Source organism: Nannobrachium achirus, assembly GCF_963921795.1.
Source record: "Nannobrachium achirus genome assembly, chromosome: 1".
Classification (NCBI taxonomy): domain Eukaryota; kingdom Metazoa; phylum Chordata; class Actinopteri; order Myctophiformes; family Myctophidae; genus Nannobrachium; species Nannobrachium achirus.
Window position 1 is genome coordinate 50,717,963 of NC_137810.1, and position 26,763 is coordinate 50,744,725.

Here is a 26,763-nt window from a genome sequence, read left to right on the forward strand (position 1 = left end):
AATGAAATTCACCAACGATATTTGTTATAACTATCCAACTATCTTCATTTTTAACAGAATGCCAAACAGTGGTTGGTGTGTGGCAGGTGCTGAGGCTAATGTTTATAAGCAAGTTTTAAGAATTCCTCTTTCAGCTATAAAGTTTTCTTTGACAGATGAGTTAAAATTCATTACTTCACTTTATATAACGCATAATCTTTGGTAGTTAATACTGCACTGTTTTGGAATTGAGAGGAAAGCCAAGCTTCCCCTTCTGCCAAATAATTAAATCGAGTCAGTGTGTTGTTGGTAATGACAGAGCGAGTTGTTGAAAAACAGAACATGCATGCTGAAGCCAACCATTCCTGTAATTAAGTTGGCTTTTACACATTCAGACTTTTTTCCCCCCTCAACAAAAACAAACATTTACAGTGTGGATGTTTTAGTCGTTACATCACCTAGGCAAACCCACAGGAGTACCTCTTCTAAGAAGTATGATAATGAGTAAGACCAGAATGTCTTCCCTGGCTGTTGATGCAGACACGTAATTGTTAGTGACAACGAGAAAACTCCTCAAGCTCTTTGGGGGGTAAAAAAGTGAATACGACTGCCTCTGCCAGGACATGTTATTCTTAAATCCTGGAGCACTTTGAGTGTTCATTTCTGGAACTAAACTGAGAAACAACAGTCTGTGTCTGTGATACTGATGTCCCTCTGTACTGCCTGGAGATGGTCTGACAGCATAATATCATGCATGTTGTTTGAGATTTTCCAGCTGAAATGTCCGTGTAGTTCCATTGTAATCAGAAAATGTTTAGTACTGTGCAAAAGTACAAACCCAGTTAAAACCTGTCTTTTTCAACATACTGTAGCCTCATGGAAACCTAATCCGCAACACTATTGATTGTTAAAGATGATATAATTAAACAAATTAATCGAAAACAATATTAGGTTTCCATGAGTCTATATTGAAAAAATAAAACAAATATTTAATATACTTTTGTATACTTCCACAGCACTGTACAATTGATCGATGAAAAGTTATCCTGCACCCTCTCATCCACTTCAGATATATTTTACAATTCCTGCTTTATGAAACCGTACAGTAACCATACTTTAATCACAGACATGTGAAAAGTGAGACTAGAGCTGTCTCTTCAGCCTGCTTTCTAGTGGGAACAATAGAATACACAAATGGCATTTAAAATACTGAAATGTACTTCATACTGACATACTTATTCATTTAGTTATTCTTTAATGTACCCTGCTGACTAATCTATTTTCAACAGCCACCAGGACAAGCCTTTACAAAGCAAGAGCTACCACTGACTTGTGTGAGCTTGTAGATCTGCTATTTTTGAAAAATCAAAAAGTCTTTGAATATCTTTGACCAGATTCTATAAATGCCTTCTAAATCCGTCTTCGAAATCAGTGGTTCTCAAACTTTTTCATGTCAATATATATTCAAAGATTTGCACAAATCTTCACGATTTAAAAAGAATAGTAGATCTACAAGCGCATAGTGTGGCACTCGGTGCCGCGCTATGAGCTTGTATATCTGCTATTTTTCAATAGCCAAAGTATAAAATAATGGTTAACAATGTAGCCTCTTCTATGTGATGTCTCTGGAAGTAATTAACCATTTCTGGATCCTTATTATAAGATCTTAGTTTGTTGAAATAAAAATATCACGTGAAGTCAAATAAATAGTTAGCAAAATGTCATGACTGTACAAAATATATTACATGAATAAAAGTATATTCACAATATATCTTACAAATACATCTAGTAAAAAAAAATGTTTCCTGCCGTTAACTAAAATTTCAATTTACAAGTTGTCAGTCCACTGTACAGTGCCAAACAACCTTTGTGTATTTTAGAGGTACAGTTTGGTTTAGAGAGAATATAAAAGCAATCCATGTCAAACAATCTGGGAATCTGCATGGGAAATGTCTGCAAATAGTGCTGAACTCATTTATAGGAACTACACAGTGAAATCCTCAGTGATAACTGAGAACTCTTAAGAGTCTACAAATGTAATCAAATTGACCATTACGGGTCCATTTGCTCGTTGAACTGACAGTAAAGATTTTCAGTCATATCTCTGACTCATCGTTGATGAACCCGAGACCATCTAGACTTGAAATGTTGGCCATAGGTGTGAAGTGGTGTTCCCCATTCCCTTTGAAATCCACCACAGCAGTGTGATGATTATTGTTTGCGGTGCAAGTGCTGGCAGGAGCGGGCCTCAGGGGCTTACCCGCTTGAGTTCTGTTCTGAATGTGCGTGTACTCAACGGACGGCCTCTGTACCTGAGTTTTACTGGGAAAACCCAAACGTTCCCTGTAGCGGTACCACGCCAAAATGCCAATGAGCGACAGAGACAGCAGCGTCAACAGAGCCACGGCCACCTTGAGACCCACCGTCCTGTCGTTCTCCCTGTGAGTCTCGGGAGGCCGAGGTTCCTCGGTGTCCACCTCTGGGACGAGCCCTGGTGCAGTTGTGTGCGGACCTTCCGTAGGCTCTGGGGAATTTGTCACCCCGCCGCCAACTGTGCTGCTCTCCCCTGGTCCACCGTCGGACGCTGTGCGGGGCTGTAAACGATACATTGCCACGGTCCTGTTGTATCCTCTCTTGTTAATCTGCTCGATGGAATCGCAGGTGTACAAGCCGGCGTCCGATTCCGAGGCGTTGAGGATGAGGAGTCGTCCGTCGTAGATGTAGTATTTGCCGTCGGAGAGCAGAGTTTGGTCTGACAAACGCCAGTGGACCTGAGCCAGGTTGGAGTCTGGCCGGCAAAGCAGCTGAACGTTGTTCCCTGGAACCAGGGTGACGTCTTCAGCTCCGACTGGCTCTGGAGTCACACACACACACACACACACACACACACACACACACACACACACACACACACACACACACACACACACACACACACACACACACACACACACACACACACACACACACACACACACACACACACACACACACACACACACACACACACACACACACACACACACACACACACACACACACACACACACACACACACACACACACACCTGAGTTAGCCTCAGCTCCGTGTTGACAGGCATAATCTGCTTGATAAAATCCCACATTCAAATGGAAGATGTACACAGCAAACCAATGAAATTGTACTTGTCTGTATACCTGGATGAGGACACTGTGACACGTCCCCCTTCCTTAGACTCTGAATGGCAGTGTCAGAGGAAGAGGCCAAGCTGGACACTCGACGGCACTGGTCAGAGGAGGAGTCCCAGGCACAGTAAGGGTCTCTGGCCAGGACACAGTCCACACAGGAGTCATGGCGGCTGCAGTTACTGACCGGCATCTGAACAACACCGAACTCTGATCCTGCATACAGCTGGCCCTATGTTCACACACACACAAACCAAGCCAAATTATTATTATTTAGTAGGGGCTTAACGATATAGTAACTGAATCGATTTTAATTTTCCAATCTACTATATCGTTATGCAAAAGCAAAATATCGTATCGTACCGTATCGTTTTACAATGCAGATAATCGGTATTGAATCGTTTTGCAATGCAACAATCAATTCTATGTAAACTAAGTATTTGTGCCTTGTATTTAGCAATTTTAAGAGGGAAATTTCAAAAGAGGGGTCTAATTACTTTTCCATTCCATAGCTACTATTGGTCTATTGATAAATGTATGTAATGTCTATGTTCATGTCAAGGTGCGGGTTTGTCCATATGTGTTGAAATATAATCTCCCTGTATTTGCTAGAGAATCACAGTGTTTACTTATTTATATCCATAAGAATAGATTTTCCCCTTTAAAAACCTGCACTATTGACACGTTTCACACTGATTTCATTTCTTTGCTAAATAGTTACTATATTGATTTTAAATCATGAGCGATCATATCGTCAACCATGTATCGTGATACGTATCGTATACATATTAAATGTATCGTTATGCCCCTGTTATTTAGCTTTTCATAATATCACTTGAATTCTTTCTGAAGTGGTAGACAAAGTGATAGAATGTTAGTTCGAGCTCAGCCAAGGGCTTGAATGTCATGTGTTATAAAACCTTGGCCAAAATAAACACCAGTGAATGCCAGTGCAATGACTTGGCATTGATCTCCGGGTAAATGATTACACAGGTATCACGCTGATATCCCACATGAACGGCAGTTCTTAGCTTCCTATAAAAACATGTCTGACACGAATAAGCTAAGCGTGGAGCAACAGATTATGCGCTGCAGCAGCTTTTATTAGTCAGTCACCTTGCTGGAAGAAAGGCGCAGAGTCCTGACAGGCTTGGGATCCTCATACAGCTGAATCTCTTCAATAATGAACATCTCCCCAGCATAGTTTACGGCCTTCTGAATGTAGCCGTTTTCTATCAGGAGACAACAACACAACAGGACAAAGAGTTGACAGGAGTCCCACATACTTGGTCCAGTTCTTTTTTGCCCTCTACACCAATTCTCCTCACAGAAAGTAGCAGATTGTAGCTGACATTTTCAGCAAACGTTCACCCCAGAATAGGGACGTGAGGGTTCACAGGGTCAAAACTTAACCATGGAAATAGTAATCCCTCTTACCACCAAATCACTAATGTAATAGGACAATAATCGTGTTCCTACCCAAACAGAACATGAAAATGCTGCCAATTCATGAAATCAAGAAGTACTGTACCAGATTTTAGATTTTATTATTATTATGGAATCTTTCATCTATATTATTCTTATGTTATCATCCAAACTGTTGAGGAAGCTGATGCAGCTACTCTTTACTTTATTGTGCACGTGACAATAAACACCTTGAACATAAAATGCAACTTAAGGTGGCTCCAGGGCCAAATCAAATGTTATGCTTGATACATGTTCCAATTCACAATATTTACCAGTGCCAATGAACATGACAGGGTATCTCCTTCCATCTAGTGCCAACACACTATCCACCACGATCCGAGTAAACAGCGGCCCCTTTTTCACCAACAGTGGGCCTCCTGTGAGCGGCCGAACAATCTCGTCCATGAGGGGCCGGTCTCTGATGAACTGCAGTGTTTTGTCAGGAAGGTCCAGAGAGCGCTCCATCCCCAGCTTTCGAGCGATGTCATTGATGCACTGAAATACAAGATGGCCTTATTGAACTCGGCTTTGCTAATGCGCTGGTTCTAAAAAAAAGTTTCTAGGGGGTCCCCAGCTAAACGAGGACAACACTTAAGCCTTGTTTAATTTTTCTACAAGCTAACAATGTGTTGCAATGTGACACGTTGTGAGCTTATAGATCTGCTAATGTTGACAAATTTAGACAAATCTCTTATGGGGGTCCCTGGCACAAAACCCTTTCAAAAGTGGGTCTGTGGCCAAATACAGATCAATTTGGGGGTCCTTAACCTGACACACTTTGAGAACTGCTGTGCTAGGGAACAAAGGGATTCTACCGGCTCGCCTCAGCCTAATATCATATGGCTAGTCTGGTGTGTCACAGGAGCGGGGACAACAGCTGCAGAGGAGAACTAGAACTGCACCATGTCGAGGTGACAACTTGCTCCTTGTGCACAAGTAGGCCATGTATGGCCTACTTGTGCACCAGCAGAGCGCGCCATCAGGTGCCTCACGACTGGCATCACGACTGGTGATGCCAGTGACATCACCATTGGCATCGCCAGGCATGCTGGTCCCCCATTGGCTGTTAATGATGACGTTGCCAGAAATGCTGGTCCCAGAGACCGACACACCTACATACGCGGCCAAACGCAGTACTTGCTCGCGCAAGTAATGACACTGGAGCAGCTCTGACAATTAAAGCCTTTTATTTAGGTGCTAGTACCAAAATAATGATACTCAGAGTCCTCTGAGGAAGACTAAAATAACCGATTGTGACAAAAATAATAACTAAATTAGGATCCATTGGAACACAGGTTTCCTTTTTTGCATTTCCTGAAAAGTAACAGTTTTAGAAATACAAATGTTTCCACTCGACAGCGACAATATTTATAATACAACAAAGGATCTTGACTCACAGCTCCTGGCCTGGGAACAGGCAGTTCACCGCTGTACATCACCCACTTGACGTGGGACGTCTCCACGGTGACGGGCGTCTTAAACTTCCCCTCGTTGAAAACCTCCCCGATGGCAGACACACTGTACGCACACACTGCGGACATGTCTGACGAGCTCCTGGCAAAAATAAATACATAATCATCACTGAAATCAGTCAATCTGCCTGCCAAGCAGATGATCGCTCCTTTGCCAAGTCAAAGACACTAAACCAAATTGTGGATCTTGAATGAAGAAAAATCATCACATTAATCAAAATCTAGTGAAAATGCAATATTACATGTATAGCAAAACTAAATGGAGACTTATGCACAGATAACTATGATTTTACATCTTTGTATACCGTGGTTGTCGGGTGGAAACCTTGTATGCCCGAAACCGTTCGTTGTTGTATTTATCATGTTAAAAATGAATGAAATGAAATTAGACGCGATCTACAAGCACACAACCCCTCACAATGCGAGGCGTTGTGTGCTTGTAGATCTGCTATTTTCACTACTTTTGTGCGACACTTTTGTATGATGAAGCAGGGCTTTAACTTGTGAAAAAAACATACAAATTTAAAAACTTGGAGATACAAGGTTTCTGCTTGACAGTGACGATATTACGCATGTCTTGTCTTTCAGTGCTTATTTAAGGAACAGCTATATTTTGCAACAGCCTGGACGCCTAACAGGCCAGGTTAAAATATGAATACTCTTCCCAATTGGTCACCATAACATCAGTGTTGTTTTTGACAGCAAACTTGAATCGTTTTAGTCATAGTCTTTTGAATAAAATGTAATTTAGTTTTAGTCATAATTTAGTCAACTGAAAAGTTTTAGTTTTAGTCTAATTTTAGTCGACTAAATATCATAAGATTTTAGTTGACTAAATCTACAGTTGATTTAGTAAACTAAAAATGTATTTTGGCAGCCCTTGATGGCATCGTAATGACTGATGTTACACTTGGTTGCGTGCTGAAAATAGCCGATCAGCATGCAACACCTGAAAGCAAAAAACATAAAATTACTTTCTCCTCTACTAGTCCTCCCTAACGTTTTAGTCTAGTTTTTATTTTGTTGACGAAATTGTCAATATATTTAGTCTTCACAGCTTAGTTTTTATTTAGTTTTTGTCAGTGAAAAAGACGCAGTCGACAAACATTTTTTGTCTTAGTCTTAGTCAACGAAATCAACACTGCATAACATCAGCAACATCAACCCAACATGACAGGACTTACGACTGAGGTGCAAAGACGGCATAGAAGACGCTCTGGTTCCAGTGGTGGTGCCTGAGCAGGAACACATCCTGGACGAGGGAGGGCAGGCTGGGCTCAGGGAGGGAGCAGTCCAGACGAGCCTTCAGGAACGAAGTCCATTTCCTCTGCAGCGTCCGCTGGCCTCCCATATCCCCCTACACACAGCCAAGCGCGTGCACACACACACACACACACACACACACACACACACACACACACACACACACACACACACACACACACACACACACACACACACACACACACACACACACACACACACACACACACACACACACACACACACACACACACACACAGTATAGAGACAACTTAGTCATGTGAATCTGTGCTGCTGCCCAGATCTCAAACAGCAAAAAACTGCAGTAAGTCAAACACAATTTCCCTTATTCATGGACGATACAATGTCATACAGTACAAACATGTTGAAATAATATTTGGAGATGGCCAAAGGCAATATTTTCTACAGGCGGTGGGACGACTAAACGGAAGAGAAACAAAAGGTCACCTTGCAGACACGCGCCACTCGTGACACCATGAGCTTGCTGTAGAAGTCATACTCCATGGCGTTCTCAGTGAAGAACAAGTAGACTTTATCATCATCACCATGACGACTGCCAACGCTTTCAGGCACAACGTCCATATAGATGAAGTTGGGCTCTGTATTCAGACAACATGAAACGGCACACAGACACTACAGTAAGTATAACATATCGTTGCTGTCCGGCAGAAACCTCTTATCTCCAATTTGTTTTTCGTAAATTACTTTACAGTTTAGGCATTTAGCAGCCGCTTTTAATCCAAAGCGACTTACAATAAGTAATACTACAGATCTACAAGCTCGAAACGTGGCGTGACGTATTTTGAGAATGTAGATCTGATACTTTTGCTATTTCGGAAACAGTTTTGTACATATGAGGTTTCCAGCCAACAGAGACGATATCCTCATTCATTACCATCAACTTCCCATGCAAACACAGGTATATCCTCATTCATTACCATCAACTTCCCATGCAAATACAGGTATGCCATCAACCGTATCATTAATGGTGAAATGCAGTATAACAAGATACTTCATGAACAAAGTTGTTGCTACTTCCCAAAGACATTGGAAGCCCAGAACTCTCACCGTTGAGCCAAGAGCTCTTAAACTCAGTCCGGAGAGATGAGGCAGAGCTACGGAGAACTACAGGTTCAGAGCCCAAGAAGTTGATGGCTGTAGCAGAATACAGGTCATTTCCTGTTGGACAGGAAAACGGAGACAAGAGTCAGAATGACTGGAAATCCACAACTCTCACTCATGTTAGAAGACACCATTACCGTGGCTGGCTACTAATAGAGTTAAGCAACTTTGATTGATTGATTGATTGATTGAAGACTTTATTAGAAGTTTGCATAGGAAAAGGTACAGTTTCATGACGGTACAGTTCACTGGTACAAGGTCTACTAAAAGGAGATCCATGAAAAGACTAAGCTTATTTCCACTGGAAACCATTGAAGTATCTCATATAACATTGAATGACAGACAAATAGAACACAGTACTATGCAGTAGATATGTAAAGAAAAACAAAATAGAAGACAGTAAGTCAAAACAAACAGTATATACAAAGAAGGGGCAGGGGAGGGTAGGGTTGGGCTAGATTCTTTTTTACCAGTTGCGAACGGCTGCTGCCTGTAAGTGGTTTTTCAGGGCAATTTTAAAGGATGCTAGTGATCCACACTCCTTTGTGGCCTTCGGTAAGGCTTTCCACATTTTGGTGGTATAGCAGAAAAAAGAGTTTGACCCTTTGTTGGTTTTGACTCTGGGTTGAAAGTGATCTGTGGCGCTGCCTCTGGTGTTGTAATTATGGACATCCTTAATGTTTATAAAGTATTTTGACAGGTACTTGGGTATCATAGTGGTGTAGTGTATCTTGTACACCAGGCCCATTGCAAGTTGCTGTACTCTGTCAACTACTCTGAGCCACCCCACTCTTAACTGGTGAGTAGCGGTGAGGTGAGTCTGATAGGGAAGTCTAAGCAGGACCCTAATTAGTTTATTTTGGGCTGTTTGTAGTTTAGTTTTCAGGGCTTGTGGGGCGTCACAATACCATACGTGGACTCCGTAGTCAAAGAGGGGCTGGATTATTGCACCAGCTATCGTTATCTCCTTCTGTCTGATCAACATTTTGAGTAAATATTTGATCAATTAATAAATGCATATTATCGAGCCCTAGACTTCCGCTTTCTTGGTAGTCCTGTGACAATTATTTAATGGTGCGTCATCACGAGACCATGTACCAAACCAGTTTCCTGTGTGCACCTCATATGAGGCAGTCAAGTGTTTTCAATTTTGACATTAGCAGCAATAGTAAATTAAATACTTCAAATTTGAAATATCCTTTGGACAGTTATGTCTGTATTCAATAGATCTCTTCGTGTTCTTCTGTTGGTGAACTTTGAACGGTATTGTACATTGTCTTGCGTTCCTTTTGTAATGGGAAGACAACCAGGATGAGACACTCACCAACCATGAGGGAGGAGTATCTTTGGAAAGGATCAAAGGGACACTTCCCTTTCCCCTCCTCCAGCTTTCCCTCCATAGTCAACTGTCCATCAGAATATGTCTGTCAGGGGGAAACATGAGAGAGTAAAGCCTAAGTCAGAGGTGGGCAATAATGTATTTAAAGCCAAGTCCACACAAGTGATTCGCAACGCCACTAGTTGCAACTTGCAGGGAATTGCAGCGGTCTGAACTGACCCATTGCAGATTGTCGCATTTTTGGAATAATGTTGCAAGTTGTTGCTAGTTGCATTGTGAGTTATTGGTGTGGGGATTTTTGGTTGGTCATGGTCATGGTTTACTGGTTTGAATGTGAACCCCAACAAATCATATAAGGGGAGCGGCATAACAAGAATGATCACAGGAGTGACCCCGGCAGCAAATCAATGAATGTCATCTCTTTAGTACTCTGTCACTACTACTTTTCAACCACAGCTAACAAGATGAGACAAAAGTATTGAGATTGAGTTGGGGACTTTTCCGAGAGCTGACAAAAATAAGGAACTGAAATATCAACTACCAATGACGCTACTGATACTTTTCAACCACAGACGAGAGAACAGTATTGAGAATAAGTTCAAGAAGCTACGTCAAGCGACACAACACATCTAATGTTTGTCTCATCGGCAACTGAAGAAAGGCAACTTTCTGGGAAACCACAAATCATTTGACAAGACTTCCCCAGCTGACACAAGCCTGACAGTGATGACATTTCATGGATCATGTGTTTGTGAACAAAGTTACATTATTGACTCATTGTAACTTGCGTTATTCTAATGAGCAGCCGATAACAAGATGTAAATACGGTGGTGGTTCAGGTTTTCACTGTCAGCCTTGGACAACAGCTAAGTACATCTCATGCCCAAAGGTTTGGCCTAAGTTATACTAACTGCATATACAATCTGTTAGAAAGAATGAATATGCCACATGTAAGGCTATGATAATACTACACCAGCAGAACCTTTTATAGACATTATTTCCATTTAATTCAAAAAGAATATTGTAAAAGGGTAAACAGCAGCCTGTTATTTGATCACCTATTGACCTAGTGGCTACTAGCAGAAAGAATGGAGGACAAGTGTCACTGAAGTATGCCACTAGGCTTCATTGAATATGCAGCCACACGCAACTGTCAATCACATGACAGAAAAGACAAACACCACCATCTCAGCTATTCTCGCAGAGGTCCCTCACATACAAATAGCTTTCAGTCTCCTCCGACCACTCTGGCTTACATGCTTACTTACCATGTAGTCGCAGGTTGGACTGAAAGCGTTCGTCCCGCACACATACATTGTGGTGTCATTCAGCGTGTGCAGGGTCCGAATGTAGTTACGGCATTCCACCTGCAAAAGGATACAGCCGGGAGAATACCAAGGCCCGGCCGGGGTTTGTTAGTTCAGCCAGACATAAAACATGCACGGAAAAGACATGCTACACTAGGGTTGCCCTGCTATTGAGTTGGAGACCCCTGGTCAAGGTTGTGTGCATTACATTTCTTTTATCATGCCTTTATTTGGACATGCGGTACAGAAACAAGACTGAAAGCAAAGGAACTTCAAAGACTCTGTGTACAAAGGGGGGGGGGGGGGAGATACTCCCACATAAATGATTTACAAATGTACCTAGATAAATTGCTTTGGGAGTATATCGTTTTAACTCAACAAAAGGTTATATGACCCTTACACCACAAGAATGACTAGATCTAGCATGTTGGGGTGTGCGTGTAAACATTGTTTTTGGGTGACTTATTTCACAAACCTCAGCATGTTTTCCCTTGTATGTGCACTCCCTCCGTTTCTCTTCGGTAACTCGCCAATAAACCTGCCATAAACAGAAGACAGGCTTCTTGTCAAAGCATGCTGAATTAGCCTAGCTATAAGCCGTTTATGCAAATATGCAGTTTGTCCATTAACATAAACGGATAATAACAAGGTCAGTTAATGCAATAATGGAGTGTGGAAACCCTGGCGGGTTTCCCAAACTTTTCCATGCCATAGACCCCAAAATATCCATAGCCTCTGGCTGCAAAATAGCTTTAAAAAAATAAAATAGCTGATCTACAAGCTTGTAGATTGAGCTTGTAGATAGAAAGAGTTGCGCCATGTACCTTCACTCCATCGGCCCACAAACAAAATTTTGACACAATAATCCGAAGTAATCTGACTGATTATTTCGACATAATCTGTCAGACATTTTGTTATTTCTTGGCGACCGACAGTGCACAAAGTGTGTGCCATTTCTTTCCATTAATTAATTGCCATCTGGTTGTGTTTGTTGTTGTAGCTAAATACATTTCTGTGTAATGACAGATGAGACCCTACAGTAGATTGTTATTCTCTGACTGTGATGTCGTGGAACAGCAATGAGGGACTGTACAGATGGCATGTACTGTACAGAGGAGGATTATCGTGCAGCCAACCTTTCTTCAAGGTTGGCTCCATTTGGTTCCATTTGTATACTGTCAGAGTTACAGACTTGTAAGGATCCATTCAGACCAATGGTTCCCAAACTTTTCAGGCCGAGACCCAAAAGAGACCTTTTCCCGGGACCCAAATTGGTGAAAATAGGAGATCTGCAAGGGCACAACGCGGCGTGCGGCCGTGTTGTGAGCTTGTAGATCGGCCATTTTCAATACGATTTAATTTTTCATTTATGGAATTTCTTAGATATGATTGTTTGTTAGAAAGAAAAAAAAGAAAGAATTATATGTCGATTTTTTTAATGTAGGAAAATAAAATGGGAATTTTACTTGAGTCGTGACTAAAAATTGGTCTGTGACCCACAAATGGATCCCATCCAACCCACAGTGATTTAGACTCCCCTAAAAAGGAACCCAGAGAGTCCCTGGAATCCACTTTGAGAAGCACTGGGCTGCATGGCTGACAGATTAGAGAAATGAAACAATATCACAAGCACAGAGTGTCAGCCCACCAGACCAATCACACACAAATGTTCCAAACGAACATCTGCTTCTATGGTGAAAAGAACGACAATTCCCATTCCCATCATCCTACCTCATTCCGTGTTCGGGCGTGACACTTTTTATTGTGGGACTGGGACATGAGGGGGGGACTGCCCATAAGTCCTAAATCTCAATAGTCCTACATTAGTCCTACTTTGGTTAGGGTTAGGTTTTAGGGTTAGGTTTAGACATAGTTTTACTGAGGTTAGGGTTTGGGTTAGGTTTAGGCATAGTTTTACTGAGGTTAGGTTTAGGCATAGTATCATTCACCAGGTTTACATTCACCAGATTTTTACTAATGGGATGGCGTGAATCAAAACAGCATCCCGGTTCCAACAATGGACCAAGGGCGGAGCGCTTGTTTTCGGTGGAGATGACCGAGGCGCGCCGTCTCAGGCGACCATGAGCCGCTATGTGAGACACCGGCGAGCGAGCGGTAGCGAGCGAGTCACCGTGTCGAGCGTTACGACGGTCGCATGAGCCGACTCAGCGCCGTTACCGACTTATGTGCCGTTATGGACAGAATAGTAAATCTTCATCCCCCCGACTTTCGGCAACCACACTTGCAAATGCATTCTGTCCTTGTCCCATTTATGCCCATATATGGAGATCCCGATGTCATCATTATTAACACATCTGGTGCCAACCCCGAGTTTCCCGAGTTTGAAAAGGTACTACCTCTGTGCCAACCCCGAGTTTCCCGAGTTTGGGCCGTTTTTGACCTCTAGGCATGATCGCGATCGCGAAATTGCATGTTTAACCCCCATACCAACCCATTCTTTCAAACATGGCAGCCATGTTTGTTTACATCTGAAGAAAACATAATGGCTGATAAATCATGAATGCCTGAACGGATTTCCAAGCGGATTTTTTTGTTTGAAAGCTGTGAACAGTGTGCACACACGTGGTGCATCAGCTAGGCATGGGCGTGCACTTTTTACACAATTGCGCAATTACATGGAAGTCTATGGTAACCATGGCAACGTGGGACATTGAAGAGAAAAAATCATAGCAACATAAGTGTTGCATATCTGGGAATGCCCATATATGGACATATTGTGTTAGTCACCACGGTGACCAGTGTGGTTGTCGCGATGCCGGTCACACTTGAAAATGAATTCCGTCCGTGTCCCTTTTATGCCCCTATATAGAGATCCCTGATGTCATCAATATTAAGCCCATATCTGGGAATGCCCATACAGTGAGTATATGGACATACTGTGTCAGTCTCTGTTGTTTCAGCACGACCGCTTCTCACCCGAAGGGCGTTTTACTGGTGCGTACAGTGTGTGTGTGTGTGTGTGTGTGTGTGTGTGTGTGTGTGTGTGTGTGTGTGTGTGTGTGTGTGTGTGTATGTGTGTGCCTTGATATAACTGAGAACATGTTTTGTCCAAATTACACTCCTTTGTCTCCATCTCATTGTTACAGGTAACCACTTGTAACCTTGTGTCCTCCCGACTCCCTATTCTGGGCATATCATTATATGCTAAACGTTTCAACAACAACAACAAACTAGAAAAATGTGCTCCTCGGAGCACAGGTCACATGTTAGTGAAAGTATTGACACAATATGTTGATTGTGTCAAATGTGTACAAGCAGTAGCAAAAGTTGTGTTCAGTAGAAAATGCTATATGAAGGAGAATTTAGTCAGGCATGGACTGTGTGTAGTTTTGTGTATGAGTTACTGTTGTTAGGTGTTATTGGTCTTAATGTCTGACAGATCCATCTTGATCACATGACTAGGTTAGGACAAAATTGGCAGGAGTACTGGAGTAGTAGCAAACAGTTTGTACAGCAAAAACAAAACTAGGTTAGGAAAAAATTGGCAGGAGTACTGGAGTAGTAGCAAAAGGTTTGTACAGCAAAAACAAAACATAGCATGGCGGAAAACTAGTGGAAATGGTTGTGGAAAGTCATTTTATACTAAATGGGCCACTCCTGCAAACTTTGGAAGCAAATCAGGATGACTTTATGAAAAATCCAATCCGTCTTGATCACATGACTATTGAGATAATGTGTGTACTGATTTGCATGATGTTTGGACAAGATCTTAATATAAAAAAAATATATATATATTTAGCAGAAATCGGACTATAACAGGCCGATGTGAATGTTTTGGGTTAAAAGGTTCTGCTCGGGCCTTCAGGGAATGTGTGTGCACAGTTTCGCGGTCCAACAGTGCCCGTGATTAGCTGACGGACTGGCAGAAGCACACACACACACACAGGGACGAAAACATAGTCTCTAGAGACGAAAATGGCAGATAGCAGATCTACAAGTAGTCACCCTTTGTCAAGTCCCACCCATTGTCCTGCCCCTCTCCACACCCATTGGTTGCTGTGTCTTGGTGGGACATTCAGTGGGACATTCCATCCAATGCCATGTTAATTCAGTTGCTTCATATTGTTATTCTGTGTGCTCAATTCTAATTTCAAACTTTGTTTCAGTCAATTGGAGCTGCTCAGAGGCAGCATAGTGAATCAGCATGTTTTTAAATGTTTTTATTTCTCCAAAAATTATGTTTTAGCTAATTCAACATAAAAAAGGTGGAACCAGGACGGGGCAAGGCTGATAGAGCCTGCTGGTTGGTCAGTCAGGGACCAACCAGGAGGCTAACAAAGGGTGAATTGTTCTGTGGCGTATTGTAAATGCTGTTGTAAAGGCAATGGTGCGTAACATGACTCCTGTCTCTTGTGTTATACTTACTGCAGCTTTTTGATCAGAAATGTTGTTGATATTCAGGGCATAAATTGCTTCTCTGGCCCCAAGAAGCAGCAAACCCAAATCCTCTCTCATGAGCATGGTGGAGTAGTTCCAGACGCCCTCCTCTCTGAATACCTTCAACTCGTCTAAAAAAAGGAGATGAATCAAAATCATGTTAACATGGTAGATCTGTGTGTCTATCTATTCCCTGCAATGCCAATAAAATCGCCGAGGGTGAGGGAAAGGGCACTTACCGTGGTAGGCAACGGTCTTTCGTGGAATGCAGTAGTGAGTGTAGGACAGGGGAAGAAGCAATCCACACAGAATGCTCAAGGCATACAAAGGAGACATGGCTTAGAGTCCAGATGTGTCCGAGTGTGGTGAGAGCTTCACAGTCCTGCTCTGACACCAGACAACGATACATCCAATCAGCTGGTTGATTGACGATTTAGTTGACCTTCTGGCTAACTGTTGGGCCTTTTTACACAGCAGTGATATTACTGCCTTGGATATATACATATACCACACTGGTTCATGTCTCAGTCTTTACATGAAGTGTGTCTAAAAAAATAAAATAAAATAATACGTAACCAGGTTAATCCCCCGACACAGGTCAACTCAGTCCAGTCCGATTTGGCCGAGCAAATTGGAAAAGGACAATGGGGTGGGGATCCTGATTGGCTGTTGGTTATGTTGGTGTCAGCCTCCAACACAGCGTTAAAGAGCTGCTGCCGTCTTCTCTTGAAGGTGGTAAAGATGCCATGCTGCCACAGTTACCGGCTAGAGACGCTGGAGGAGAGCTCCGTCATGCTGGTCCACCGCTTCTCTATAGGAGAAACACAAAAGGCACAACAAGAGAGGATGAGATGCGAGGGAAGTGAGTAGGGATGGGACGATAAGCAATATTATCGTTTATCGTGATAAAAAAACACTCGCGACAATATCGTATCGTGAAGATTTAATATATCGTGATATTGTCCTCCGTCATGCACTGGTTATACTTGCACTCACATGCATGCACGCATGCCTGTGCATTTGCACACGGCCATGACACACATTTCACCTTTAATTTGCCGAGCTGCATATCCAGTACCACTTAAACCCTCTATAATTGGTAAAAGGTAACTTATAATATACGTACGACTCGTCGCGTTGCAACGCGTTGTGAGCTTGTAGATCAGTTATTTTTGGGCAAAATCATATCGTCCCATCCCTAGAAGTGAGACGGTGGGCAACGGACCGTTTTAGATCGCTTCCTGATTTTGGTCAGAGTCAGAGTACTTATCGAATCATGCTCATGATGGGGCAGCCAGCTATAGTCTCATATCCGCTTATCAACAGAGAAACCTTTAAAATAAATGACACACACACACACACACACACACACACACACACACACAAAAACTTCTGCAGTGAGCTTCACTCAGGAAACCAGTGTCTATATGTCAAATCCAGTAATGAGTATACTTCTGCTGTTCTACCACATCCCAAACTCACTTCCTTCCACACACTCTCTCTCTCTCTTCCTGCCCTCATCCCTGGTGAGGACCTGCTTCCTTCAGGCTCAGTGGGATACAAGCAGCTGATAGGAGGTGCTCAAGTTTGGGCACGCAGATAGATTGTGTTGATAATACACGACTTCAACCCACCCCCACAGGATTTAGTCTAAATTGAGACTTAGCACACTGCGGGCTTGCCTTGAAATCACTCTGTTGTGGCTTGAACCTCTCCGTTATAACAATACACGAGCGTGCTGCGCGCACGCACGCACGCACGCACACACACACACACACACACACACACACACACACACACACACACACACACACACACACACACACACACACACACACACACACACACACACACACACACACACACACACACACACACACACACACACACACACACACACACACACACACACCACACCACCCACCCCCCCCCCCCCCCCCCGAGGGTTTGCTTGTGATCAGACTCGGAAAAAATAAAAACACTACTCCGGGATAGTCACTCACAGTAGCAGTCTGCAAACATATGCAACCCCCACCGACAGTATTCAACAGTTACTCTCAAGTCTGAAAGAAAAACATAGCGTGAGCTTCATGCTGAGACACCCCGACCCCATAGAGTGCTTACCTGTTGTCTAGGAGTGCCCCCCAGATACACAACACCCAACTGTTGTCCAGAGAGAGAGATCTAGCCGCTTTGCTCCACCTCGGCTCCAACTACCTTTTAGAAAACATTCACAACCTTCTAAAACTACCGTCTCCACCTAACTAACTGCCATGCGCCTTCCTTGTTGTTAACCTGACTCAGTGGGACGAGCCAGTACATGCATGTTGGCACAGTGGAGATGTTTTACATACTCTACTCCTCAGGCTCTTGGGAAGGGGGTGGGGTGGGTTGCCGTAGCTATAGGATGAGTACTACAGCTGGTTGGGATGACTGGAGGTTGTTATTCATGCTCTTTGACAGATTGTCTGAAACCGCGTCGACAGGCAGGTATTTCTACAATAATAGCGCGGAACACTGCAGTTGCGCCTCCCTTTTTTAACTCCTGCTTTTTTTCTAGGCCCTTGCATGCGTACACGTATGCGTAACGTTGTGCTGCCGGCGAGGCATAGCTGGGAGGATTTACTGGGCATAGGCCGGGGTTGGCCTGGTTTACTAGTTACTAGTGTAGTTAAAATTAATTTGGTAGCTCTGTGCAAAGGACAACGGACCGTTTTAGATTGCTTCCTGATTTTAGTCAGAGTCAGAGTACTTATGGAATCATGCTCATGATGGGGCAGCCAGCTATAGTCTCATATCCGCTTATCAACAGAGAAACCTTTACAATAAATGACTGTGTTGATTGTTAATGTAAAATTGGATCCTCTTCCTCAATAGATAAATGACCCAGTATAGCCAATATTTTGTCTCATTTGTTTCATTGGGTTCTCATATACTTTTGGGACGTGATATTTTAGGTCATATTTATGCAGAAATACAGAACATTTAAAAATGTTTGTGCCCATAGAGTCAGACACATGAATTAAAAATTAAATATTTAGGAGTAGGACAAATCTTCGGTTTTATGAAGAAGAACATTTTTAAAAAGATACATGTGTAATGTTGTGCTGCCGGCGAGGCATAGCTGGGAGGATTTACTGGGTTTACTAGTTACTACTAGTGCAGTTAAAAGTGCCATTTCCCCTGATGAGCTTTTGAACTCTCTGGTTCTGCAGTCTGAAGTTCTCTATTTGTGTCAATTCTAACCACAACTGAAAGGCCAGGCTATTCGTATTCACATGTGACCCGACGAGGAACACAAAGTTCCACAGTCTGTAAACTTATACAACCTCGTCCTGATAAGAGCAGAGGTTCTCATTCTGCTCTCTCTCTCTCTCTCTCTCTCTCTCTGGACGTAATGTCGTTCCCGCTCTGTGGACCAGGGGTGTCGCACCAAATTCTGGGCCCTGGGTACAAGGATTCACTGCAGGCCCCACTTGAATGTTCTTCATAGGGGGAAAGGGTTTAACCCATTTAGACTGGGAACGCAATCAACGCATTATTTTGTGCTTTAACTATTGAGAAATGCCAGTTATACAAGCTCACTGCGAGCTGGTAGATGGTATTTTTGAAAAATCGTGAAAAAGTCTATGTTTCTATGTCAGTGGTACGCAAAGTTTGAGTTAAAATGTTCGCTTAAAAAATACATACAGTATATGCACTCAGTGAAAAGAATAAGCCCCTCCACCTTGGGCCCTAGTAACTCAGTCCCACTTTCCCACCCCTTGTGACGCCCCTGCTGTGGACTATATCTTTGATGCACGTTTACTTTGAAATAACACCTGCCCTCTGCAACACCGGGAACATGATACATCAACACACAGTGGGCAGACAATCTCTCGCACATAACCTGCACAAGCATAAAACGCATGCACTCACATGCATGCACAGGCGCGCACGCATGCCTGTGCATTTGCACACGACCATGACACACAAACGCACGCACAAAAATGATGTCATTAGCCTTCCAGGGTTAAGTCTGTCTGTGGCTTTCTTTGAGGCCATGCTTGTGTGTGTAGCTACATTTTGACACCTTGGGTTCAATAACAATCCCTATGCATTCCAATGATATACAAAGTATGTGACAAATACAACTGGGTGAAATCCTATACCAATGCTTTTTTCAGGTACAGCCAGCAACACTAACTTAAGCATGATAATACCTCTGCATTTACCAAATGCAAAGTTCAAGTTGTAAAATTTGTAGAATTTTAAATTGTGCTTTTATTATAAATATACGCCGGTAGTGTATTGTAAAATTGGATCCTCTTCCTCAATAAAGAAATGACTCAGTATAGCCAAAATCTTTGTCTCGTTTGTTTAATTGGGTTCTCTAATATACTTTTAGGACGTGGGAAAATCTTAAGATATTTTAGGTCATATTCATGCAGAAATACAGAACATTTAAAAATGTTGTGCCCATAGAGTCAGACACATGAATTAAAAAATTAAATATGTAGGACACATTCTCTGTTCCATGAAGAACATTTAAAAAAGATCGTTAAGGCCTAACACTTGCTTCACTTAAAAAGGTAACTTGTAGTTTGAAGTACCAGCTGTACGCAAATATAGCCATGACAACACTGAGTTTTAGTGTCAACAAAGATCAAAGGCTTAAACATAATGCCAAAATAGAAATTACAACTCATGAATCAACATTAAAAGTCTCTATAAATCCTCACTATTCATTCGATGAACAGGGGGGGAAAACGAGTGTCTATTCACAATAGTAGTCCACCAAGCATGAAACATCACAAAATGAATACTAAAGTAGCATGACAAATCATTTTTAGTGCAGCCCAAGAGAATAATGAGGACCAGGGGTGTCGCACCAAATTCTCAATGTTCAAGGTTACTTTATTTGTCTCCTTTGGGAGAAATGTGTCTTGGAGACAAGGACCACCTGCATACAAACACAATACAGTACAAAGAAAACTACCAGAAAAATGCAATTCTGGGAGATTCCAAGTCTGGTTGCCTATTTATATTATATATCGTGATGTCACGTGAAGCTTGACCAATCCTCAAGCTGGCACCACTCCTCCATTGAAATCAATGGAGTTTTGGGGGGTTTGGGGTTACTCTAGTCTTACAACTCGTACAACCCTAACAGTCATTTAGGTCTATAAATCACCCTCCAGCTTAATATATATCACCCCAGCCAACATACATAGTTCATCAATAGCAACACCTTCTACATTCATAGTAGATCATCTTTCCTGACATTTTGACCAATCTAAGGATCCCAGGTTTATACTTTACTGTCAGGTTTCCCGAACCAGCTGGTACTACCATATCTTATGATGGACTCTATACCTGCTCTATAAAAGATCAACATACATTTTCTACAAGGACCAACGCCTCTAAGCCTACGGAGGGCGCTGGTGTATTTTTGCCCAAGCACTTGTCACAATTCCATTCACAATCAATTTGTACTCCTAGGTATGTATAGGAGGGAACCTGTTTGATGTCATGATCCTGTATCGTATGGTGATCCTGGTGTGGTCACCTATAGACATGGGATCTACCACAATCTACTCGGTTCTCCTTTCATTAATTTGTAGGTGATGTTCATCACACCATCCTACAAACCTGTCCACTCCAGTTGTATGGCTACTTCTGAGTAGACAGAGGACAACAACCTTAACTACAAACTGATTGGGTTGGGAGTGGCCACAATAAGTGTATGAAGTGAACAAGCTCTTTTGTAAACAGAAAATACAATTTATGGTCAGGATACCAATTTCATCCAAAAAAGGAGAGAGATCTCATACTGGATAAACAAGTGAAATGGGAAGTGAATAAATAAAATGAATAAGCAGAATAATTTGGGATTGGAATAGTATAACACTCAAGCTGATGAATGGGTACCCTCTCCTGATTAGATTACATTTGTAACCCACCTGAAAATATTATCAGAATATAGAGGTTTAACTTTTTATTTAAAAACAAAACATTTTGTTTTAACCCAAAAAATATAATTTACACCACCTTTAGATTATGAGCCAGCCATCAACATACTGTTAATGTGTAGTGTTTAAAACATGCACAGCCAAGCACAGATTTCTCATTGATATGAGTCACAACAATGACCAAATCAATAAAGGCGTAATAAAAGTGACAAACCCAAACTGACTTTGTGTGTGACTGGCCCTTTCTGGCTCGCTGGGTTATGGGTGAGTCCCTCTTCAGTTAACTGGCTAACCAGAGGGGTGGAATGACACCAAAAGTAACTGGCTAACCGTTTGGCGTACTGGCTGGCTGGCTGGCTGACTAGTAGCTACTCATTTTTCAGTTTTGCATACAGGTCTGATTGCCAATCCGCCAAGCTTACTGGGAGATAAGAGCTGTTGATTAGACAGTGGAGTTTGTTGAATGGCTGTGATACAGTATTCCATCAGCGTGGGGCCTGAACAGGAAACCAGCTGTGGGAGGGTGTTCACCTCTGACACTCCTTGTGTCACTGACGCTGTTGTGAAACATTACGCTGGAAAACACACCCCAGTTCAGCAGCAGGTTATGTTTTCACTAGCTCGGATAGCTGAAATAAATCATTCTTTTATCTCAACAATAATAGTTTGCCATCTTTTGTTTTGACTCGTGAGAGATTTCTAATTAGCTGTAATAATAAAACAAGCGTACCAAACCGGCCGTGTTTATGGTTCTTAAGCCGACTATGGAGCGACAGGTACTTTATCCAATTAACTACTAATAGTGTTAGGAATCCTGGGAGCGACAGAATGTGGGATATGTATTCATCCGTTATTTAACATAACATCAGCTCTGACAAATGATCATCTGTAACCCATGCATGTTTTAAGAATGTGCAATATAACACATACACACAGGCAAGTCTAAGCATGAGCAGGAACACAAAGGGAAAGAATGTACACCCCAAAAACTCTGCCGGGATACTCCTGGGTCGTGATATGTTCACTGACAGATTGGAAACACCCAAATGGAAACCAGGACTGTGTGTGTGTGTGTGTGTTTGGAAAAACACATTCTCATTTAGGGCCGGGCAATTATTATATCGATATCGAGATGTTTGTTTAAAAATATTGTGATATTTGATTTTGGCCCAACCCTAATTCTCAATTACACACAATGTAAAAATTACACAATTACAACTGGACTCGTCACTGATATGACTGAGAATGAGTCATTCAACCAGGTAAAGATAATTCAATAGCCACTCAGAGTACAAGTGTATTTGTCCTGGTGTGTCAGAACAGTTATAGAGACAAGGAAGTGATTTAATTATTAATTATTATGACGTTAGAATTAAACCTCTATTATATGTATACAGGATTCTTCTCAATACACTACGCTCAAGCTACGATGTCTCCACTAATATGTAATGTAAATCAATGTAATCATTATGTAATGTAGAAGTATTATAAGTGATGGTAAATATTAAAGATAGATATTAGATATAAGCAGCCATATAATTTCTTCCTCATTGTTCAACTGTACAAAATCCAGAAATGTCTAAAACCCTATATACATTACATGTATACAAGCCTATATATAAATATATGTTTTAAAAAGGTGAACTGCCCAGGCACCTATAGGCTACAGCCTGAGAAGCGCGCCGCAGGTTCGAGTCCTAATCGCGACGGCCTTTGCCACGTTAAAAGCCTGACAGGTCATTTTGACAATTTTTGGAGGGGCGCTAGCCACGCTACCCACACATTTGGCTGTGTTGCTCATTCCATGAATGCCAGATCCTTACAGTCTGTACCTTGTTGTAAAGGTGACAAATCAACAATAACAATGATATAAAACACAATACAAATTGGTAGTATTAAAGGGGAGATATAATGGACCGAAGTCAAGTTTCCTTTCTTTTTGTGCTGAGTTTAGATTCCACATCAGTGCTCACATAGCATCGGGAACACCCAGTGTAAATAAATCCCTTGTCAGATTTATGTACACCAGGCAGTCGGTGTAGCTAACATGAACTGTGTCAAGTGTACTGCCACCGTCTGAGAGATCACAGGGGGCAAGTATAGCATGCGTGGCCTTGCACTGAGTGGTGTACATTGACACCATGTGACCCTGCAGAGCAAGTGTAACACAGCTAAAATAGTCCAGTTCCCTGGTCAAACAGACAGGACACCACTTGGCCTCAACTGCAGTGGTGGAAAAAATACTCTCATTCTTTACTTCAGTAAAAGTATCAATACGGCAATGTAGAAATAGTCTGTTACAAGTAGCCTACATTTAAAGTCTAGAATTCAAAATTGACATGAGCAAAAGTATAGATAAATATTGGTATCAAAATGTACAAAATGTAAAAAGTAGAAGCTACTCATTATGCAGAATGTCCATTATCACAAGTTTTTAAATGTATAAAAATCTTTTGAAAATAGAAGATCTACAAGCTCACAACAATGCGTCGCATCGCAGTAATGAGAAACTACTCATTATGCAGAATGTCCATTATTATCACAAGTTTTTAAATGAATACAAATCTTTTGAAAATAGCAGATCTACAAAGCAGATCGTGATGCATTGTGAGCTTGTAGATCGGCTATTTTCAAATGGGCAAAATGTATATAGGGCTGAAGTGGTTAATGTAGACTATGTTTTGTAATAATAATCAAAATCTATAAAGTAACTAGTCACTAAAGTTGTCAAATAATTGTAGTGGAGTAAAAGCACAATATTTTCCTCTGAGATGTAGTGTAGCCTAAGTACAGTACTTGAGTAATGTAGGCTATTAATTCTTTCCACCACTGATGCATCATGTGCTATTCCATTTCCATCATAATATTACATGCACGATAAGACACACCTTATCACACAAAGCAATGTTTAATGAGATTCAGTTATATATTGAATAAAAAAGAAACACAAATAAAATATCTAACCCTTTTGAAAAGCTTTTAGTTGACTTGTTTAGATATTAACATTTTATTTTACACTTAAATGGTAGTTTCAAAAACATTATGTATAAAATCTTACCCTCCAATTTCTGAATTAGCCTACTTTTCACTGTAACTAAGTGGCACTAGACTAGAGGATACTAGGACAAGACTTGATTGTACAACAACCTATAGTCATGGTTGGTTAGTTATAATCACAAAAATGGTTACCTCATTACTCCTTCATTACTTTAGCAGTGTTCCCAGCTGTTTGGTAAACCCATGGTTGTGTCTGTGTGCATGTGTTTAGTGGAAGACTGGAAGCAACTCAAGTAAGTAGCCTACCTACTACATTAGAGTAGACTAACATAACATTGGAGTAACATTGGAGTGTCCAACATGTTGGCAGGCTACACACACACGCATGGTTAAGAACTTGGCTGCTATTAATAGAGTGGGATAGCCTGTAATCTAAGATAAGAGCCCACTGGGAAGTGGGAACGTATTATGGGTACATAACGTTACTAGCCTCAGCCTGAGCACCTATATACGGTACCCAAAGCTTCGTGGAAAAGCCGCACTTGCGCTCATTCTCTGACCCCTTTAACAGACAAGTGAAGAGACCATAATCACATGTAAAAGATCAGACTTACCACGAGTTCTGCCTTGGAGTTGTTCTGTGCACTGACTGAAGGTCTACGTGAGAGATTTGTTTGAGGTTGTCTAGTGTTCTTGACTCGAGGGTCCAGCCAGGGGTCGCTCTGCTCTGCTCTGTGCTGCTCTGCTCTCCACCTGTAACGCTCGCTTCAGATCCTCCTCCTGCTCTGCTGGCTGGGAACCAAAGCTGGGAACGGGAACGTTAATCTGGATCCTCTGGCTTCACGAGGAGAGAGGAGGCAGTACCTGCCTGGTCACGTGACGTTTGTTTGTCTATTATTCGAATTCCCTGTGTTGTTATGATGGTGGAGGTGTACTTTACACAGCAATTCTATGGTCATGTCTTGGCAAGGTTCGAGATAGAAAATATGTGTCCCAGAAAATGAGAAGCAAAGTGTTTTTAATGCATTTCGTTTACACATAATTAACACAATAGACCTATACCAGCTACAGCTGGCTAAATTCAACATTCACTTTTACAGTACTCTAATATGGACAGGTGTACCAATGACCAAAGCATGTTACATTTTTCCATTTCAGTTAACAGACTATAATATTAAGAGCCAGAGGAAGAAGAAAAATGGATTTTAAGTCATTGCAGTTTCATATAAAAGTCAGGTAGATAGGCCTATAGTTATAACTTGTAACTAGTTTTATATGAAACTGTTTACAATATATAGGCCCTAATTGACATTTCAAGGCACAAAATCTGCTGAAAGTTGCACTGCTGCAACTCCATGGTCTGAAAACAATATGCATTATGCCATCTAGTGGAATGAAATGGACATTGAAAGGTCAATAATTCTTTGTCAATTCTTCTTTCTCTTAACCACATTAACTCGCGTCCATATTGGTCAGATTTAAATGTGAAAATAATAAATAGCAAAAATAGCTGATCTACAAGCTCACAACATGTCACATCGTTCATTTGCACTTGCTTCAGTGAATGTCATGGTGGGCAGGTTGGGGTTCATGGCTACAGTCAGTGGTTCAGGGTCAAGGAGGTAATGTCTTGTGAACATTGATCTAGCTCACTCTGCCACCTGTTTATGGCTTTGGGCTCCATTTGGCCTCGAGTCTCCTGGAGGGGCTAGGGGTCTGAAGGTCCCTAGAGGGAGGAATGGTCTTCAGAGTGTCCAACTGCATCCCAGGACGTGGAGAAGGTCTGTTGGTATACCGTAACCCCACTGGACGTGTATTAGCATAGACAGGATTTTCTATGACAAGAATTGAAAAAATACAAATACATTAATAAAAGCAGACAGTTTATGCATTTAATATAACAATATAAATGTAACATTATATTGTTTGTTTTGCCTCTGTTAATGCATTGTTGCTATTGTGAAGAAGAAAGAATAATGTAGTCCCAGCCTATTTGTTTCAAATTGGTTTTCATCTGTTAAAGTTAAACATCACAGTTAAGCCCTATTTTAGGTTTGTATTTCCCTCTACATGCACCATCTCTTAGATCTACCAGCTCACGTGTCACAATGAAAAGCATTGAGCTTGCTATTTTCACTGAATGTGAGAATAGGGACGCTAGGGCTCATGTGGTTAATAATTGATACACAATTTATTTATAAATCACAGTAATCATTAATAATCAAATGAATGGACACAAAATCAATGAAACAAGTAAAAACCAGATAGGCCACTACCACACA

The 26,763-nt window shown here is 41.7% G+C and overlaps 1 protein-coding gene across 1 annotated transcript; it reads right to left on the bottom strand.

The window, feature by feature from the left end:
* Positions 1-58: 58 nt before the first annotated feature.
* Positions 59-25,246, bottom strand: LOC308287205 (semaphorin-4E). Its single transcript, XM_080728322.1, has 14 exons — positions 25,096-25,246; positions 15,773-16,344; positions 15,522-15,664; positions 11,611-11,673; positions 11,097-11,195; positions 9,814-9,913; positions 8,436-8,546; positions 7,815-7,966; positions 7,268-7,440; positions 6,009-6,165; positions 4,884-5,106; positions 4,261-4,376; positions 3,157-3,376; positions 59-2,833 (listed from the first exon to the last, which is right to left on the bottom strand). Exons 2-14 carry the CDS (start codon positions 15,867-15,869, stop codon positions 2,076-2,078), a joined length of 2,412 nt encoding a protein of 803 aa, XP_080584448.1. The 5' UTR covers positions 15,870-16,344; positions 25,096-25,246; the 3' UTR covers positions 59-2,075.
* Positions 25,247-26,763: the final 1,517 nt, after the last annotated feature.

Excerpts from the sequence above, each read along its gene's own strand:
- LOC308287205 (XM_080728322.1), bottom strand. The coding sequence starts at position 15,869 with ATGTCTCCTTTGTATGCCTTGAGCATTCTGTGTGGATTGCTTCTTCCC. Across the intron at positions 9,914-11,096 it reads GTCCAACCTGCGACTACATG|ACATATTCTGATGGACAGTT; the intron begins GTAAGTAAGCAT and ends TCCCCCTGACAG. Across the intron at positions 7,967-8,435 it reads TAAGAGCTCTTGGCTCAACG|AGCCCAACTTCATCTATATG; the intron begins GTGAGAGTTCTG and ends GTCTGAATACAG.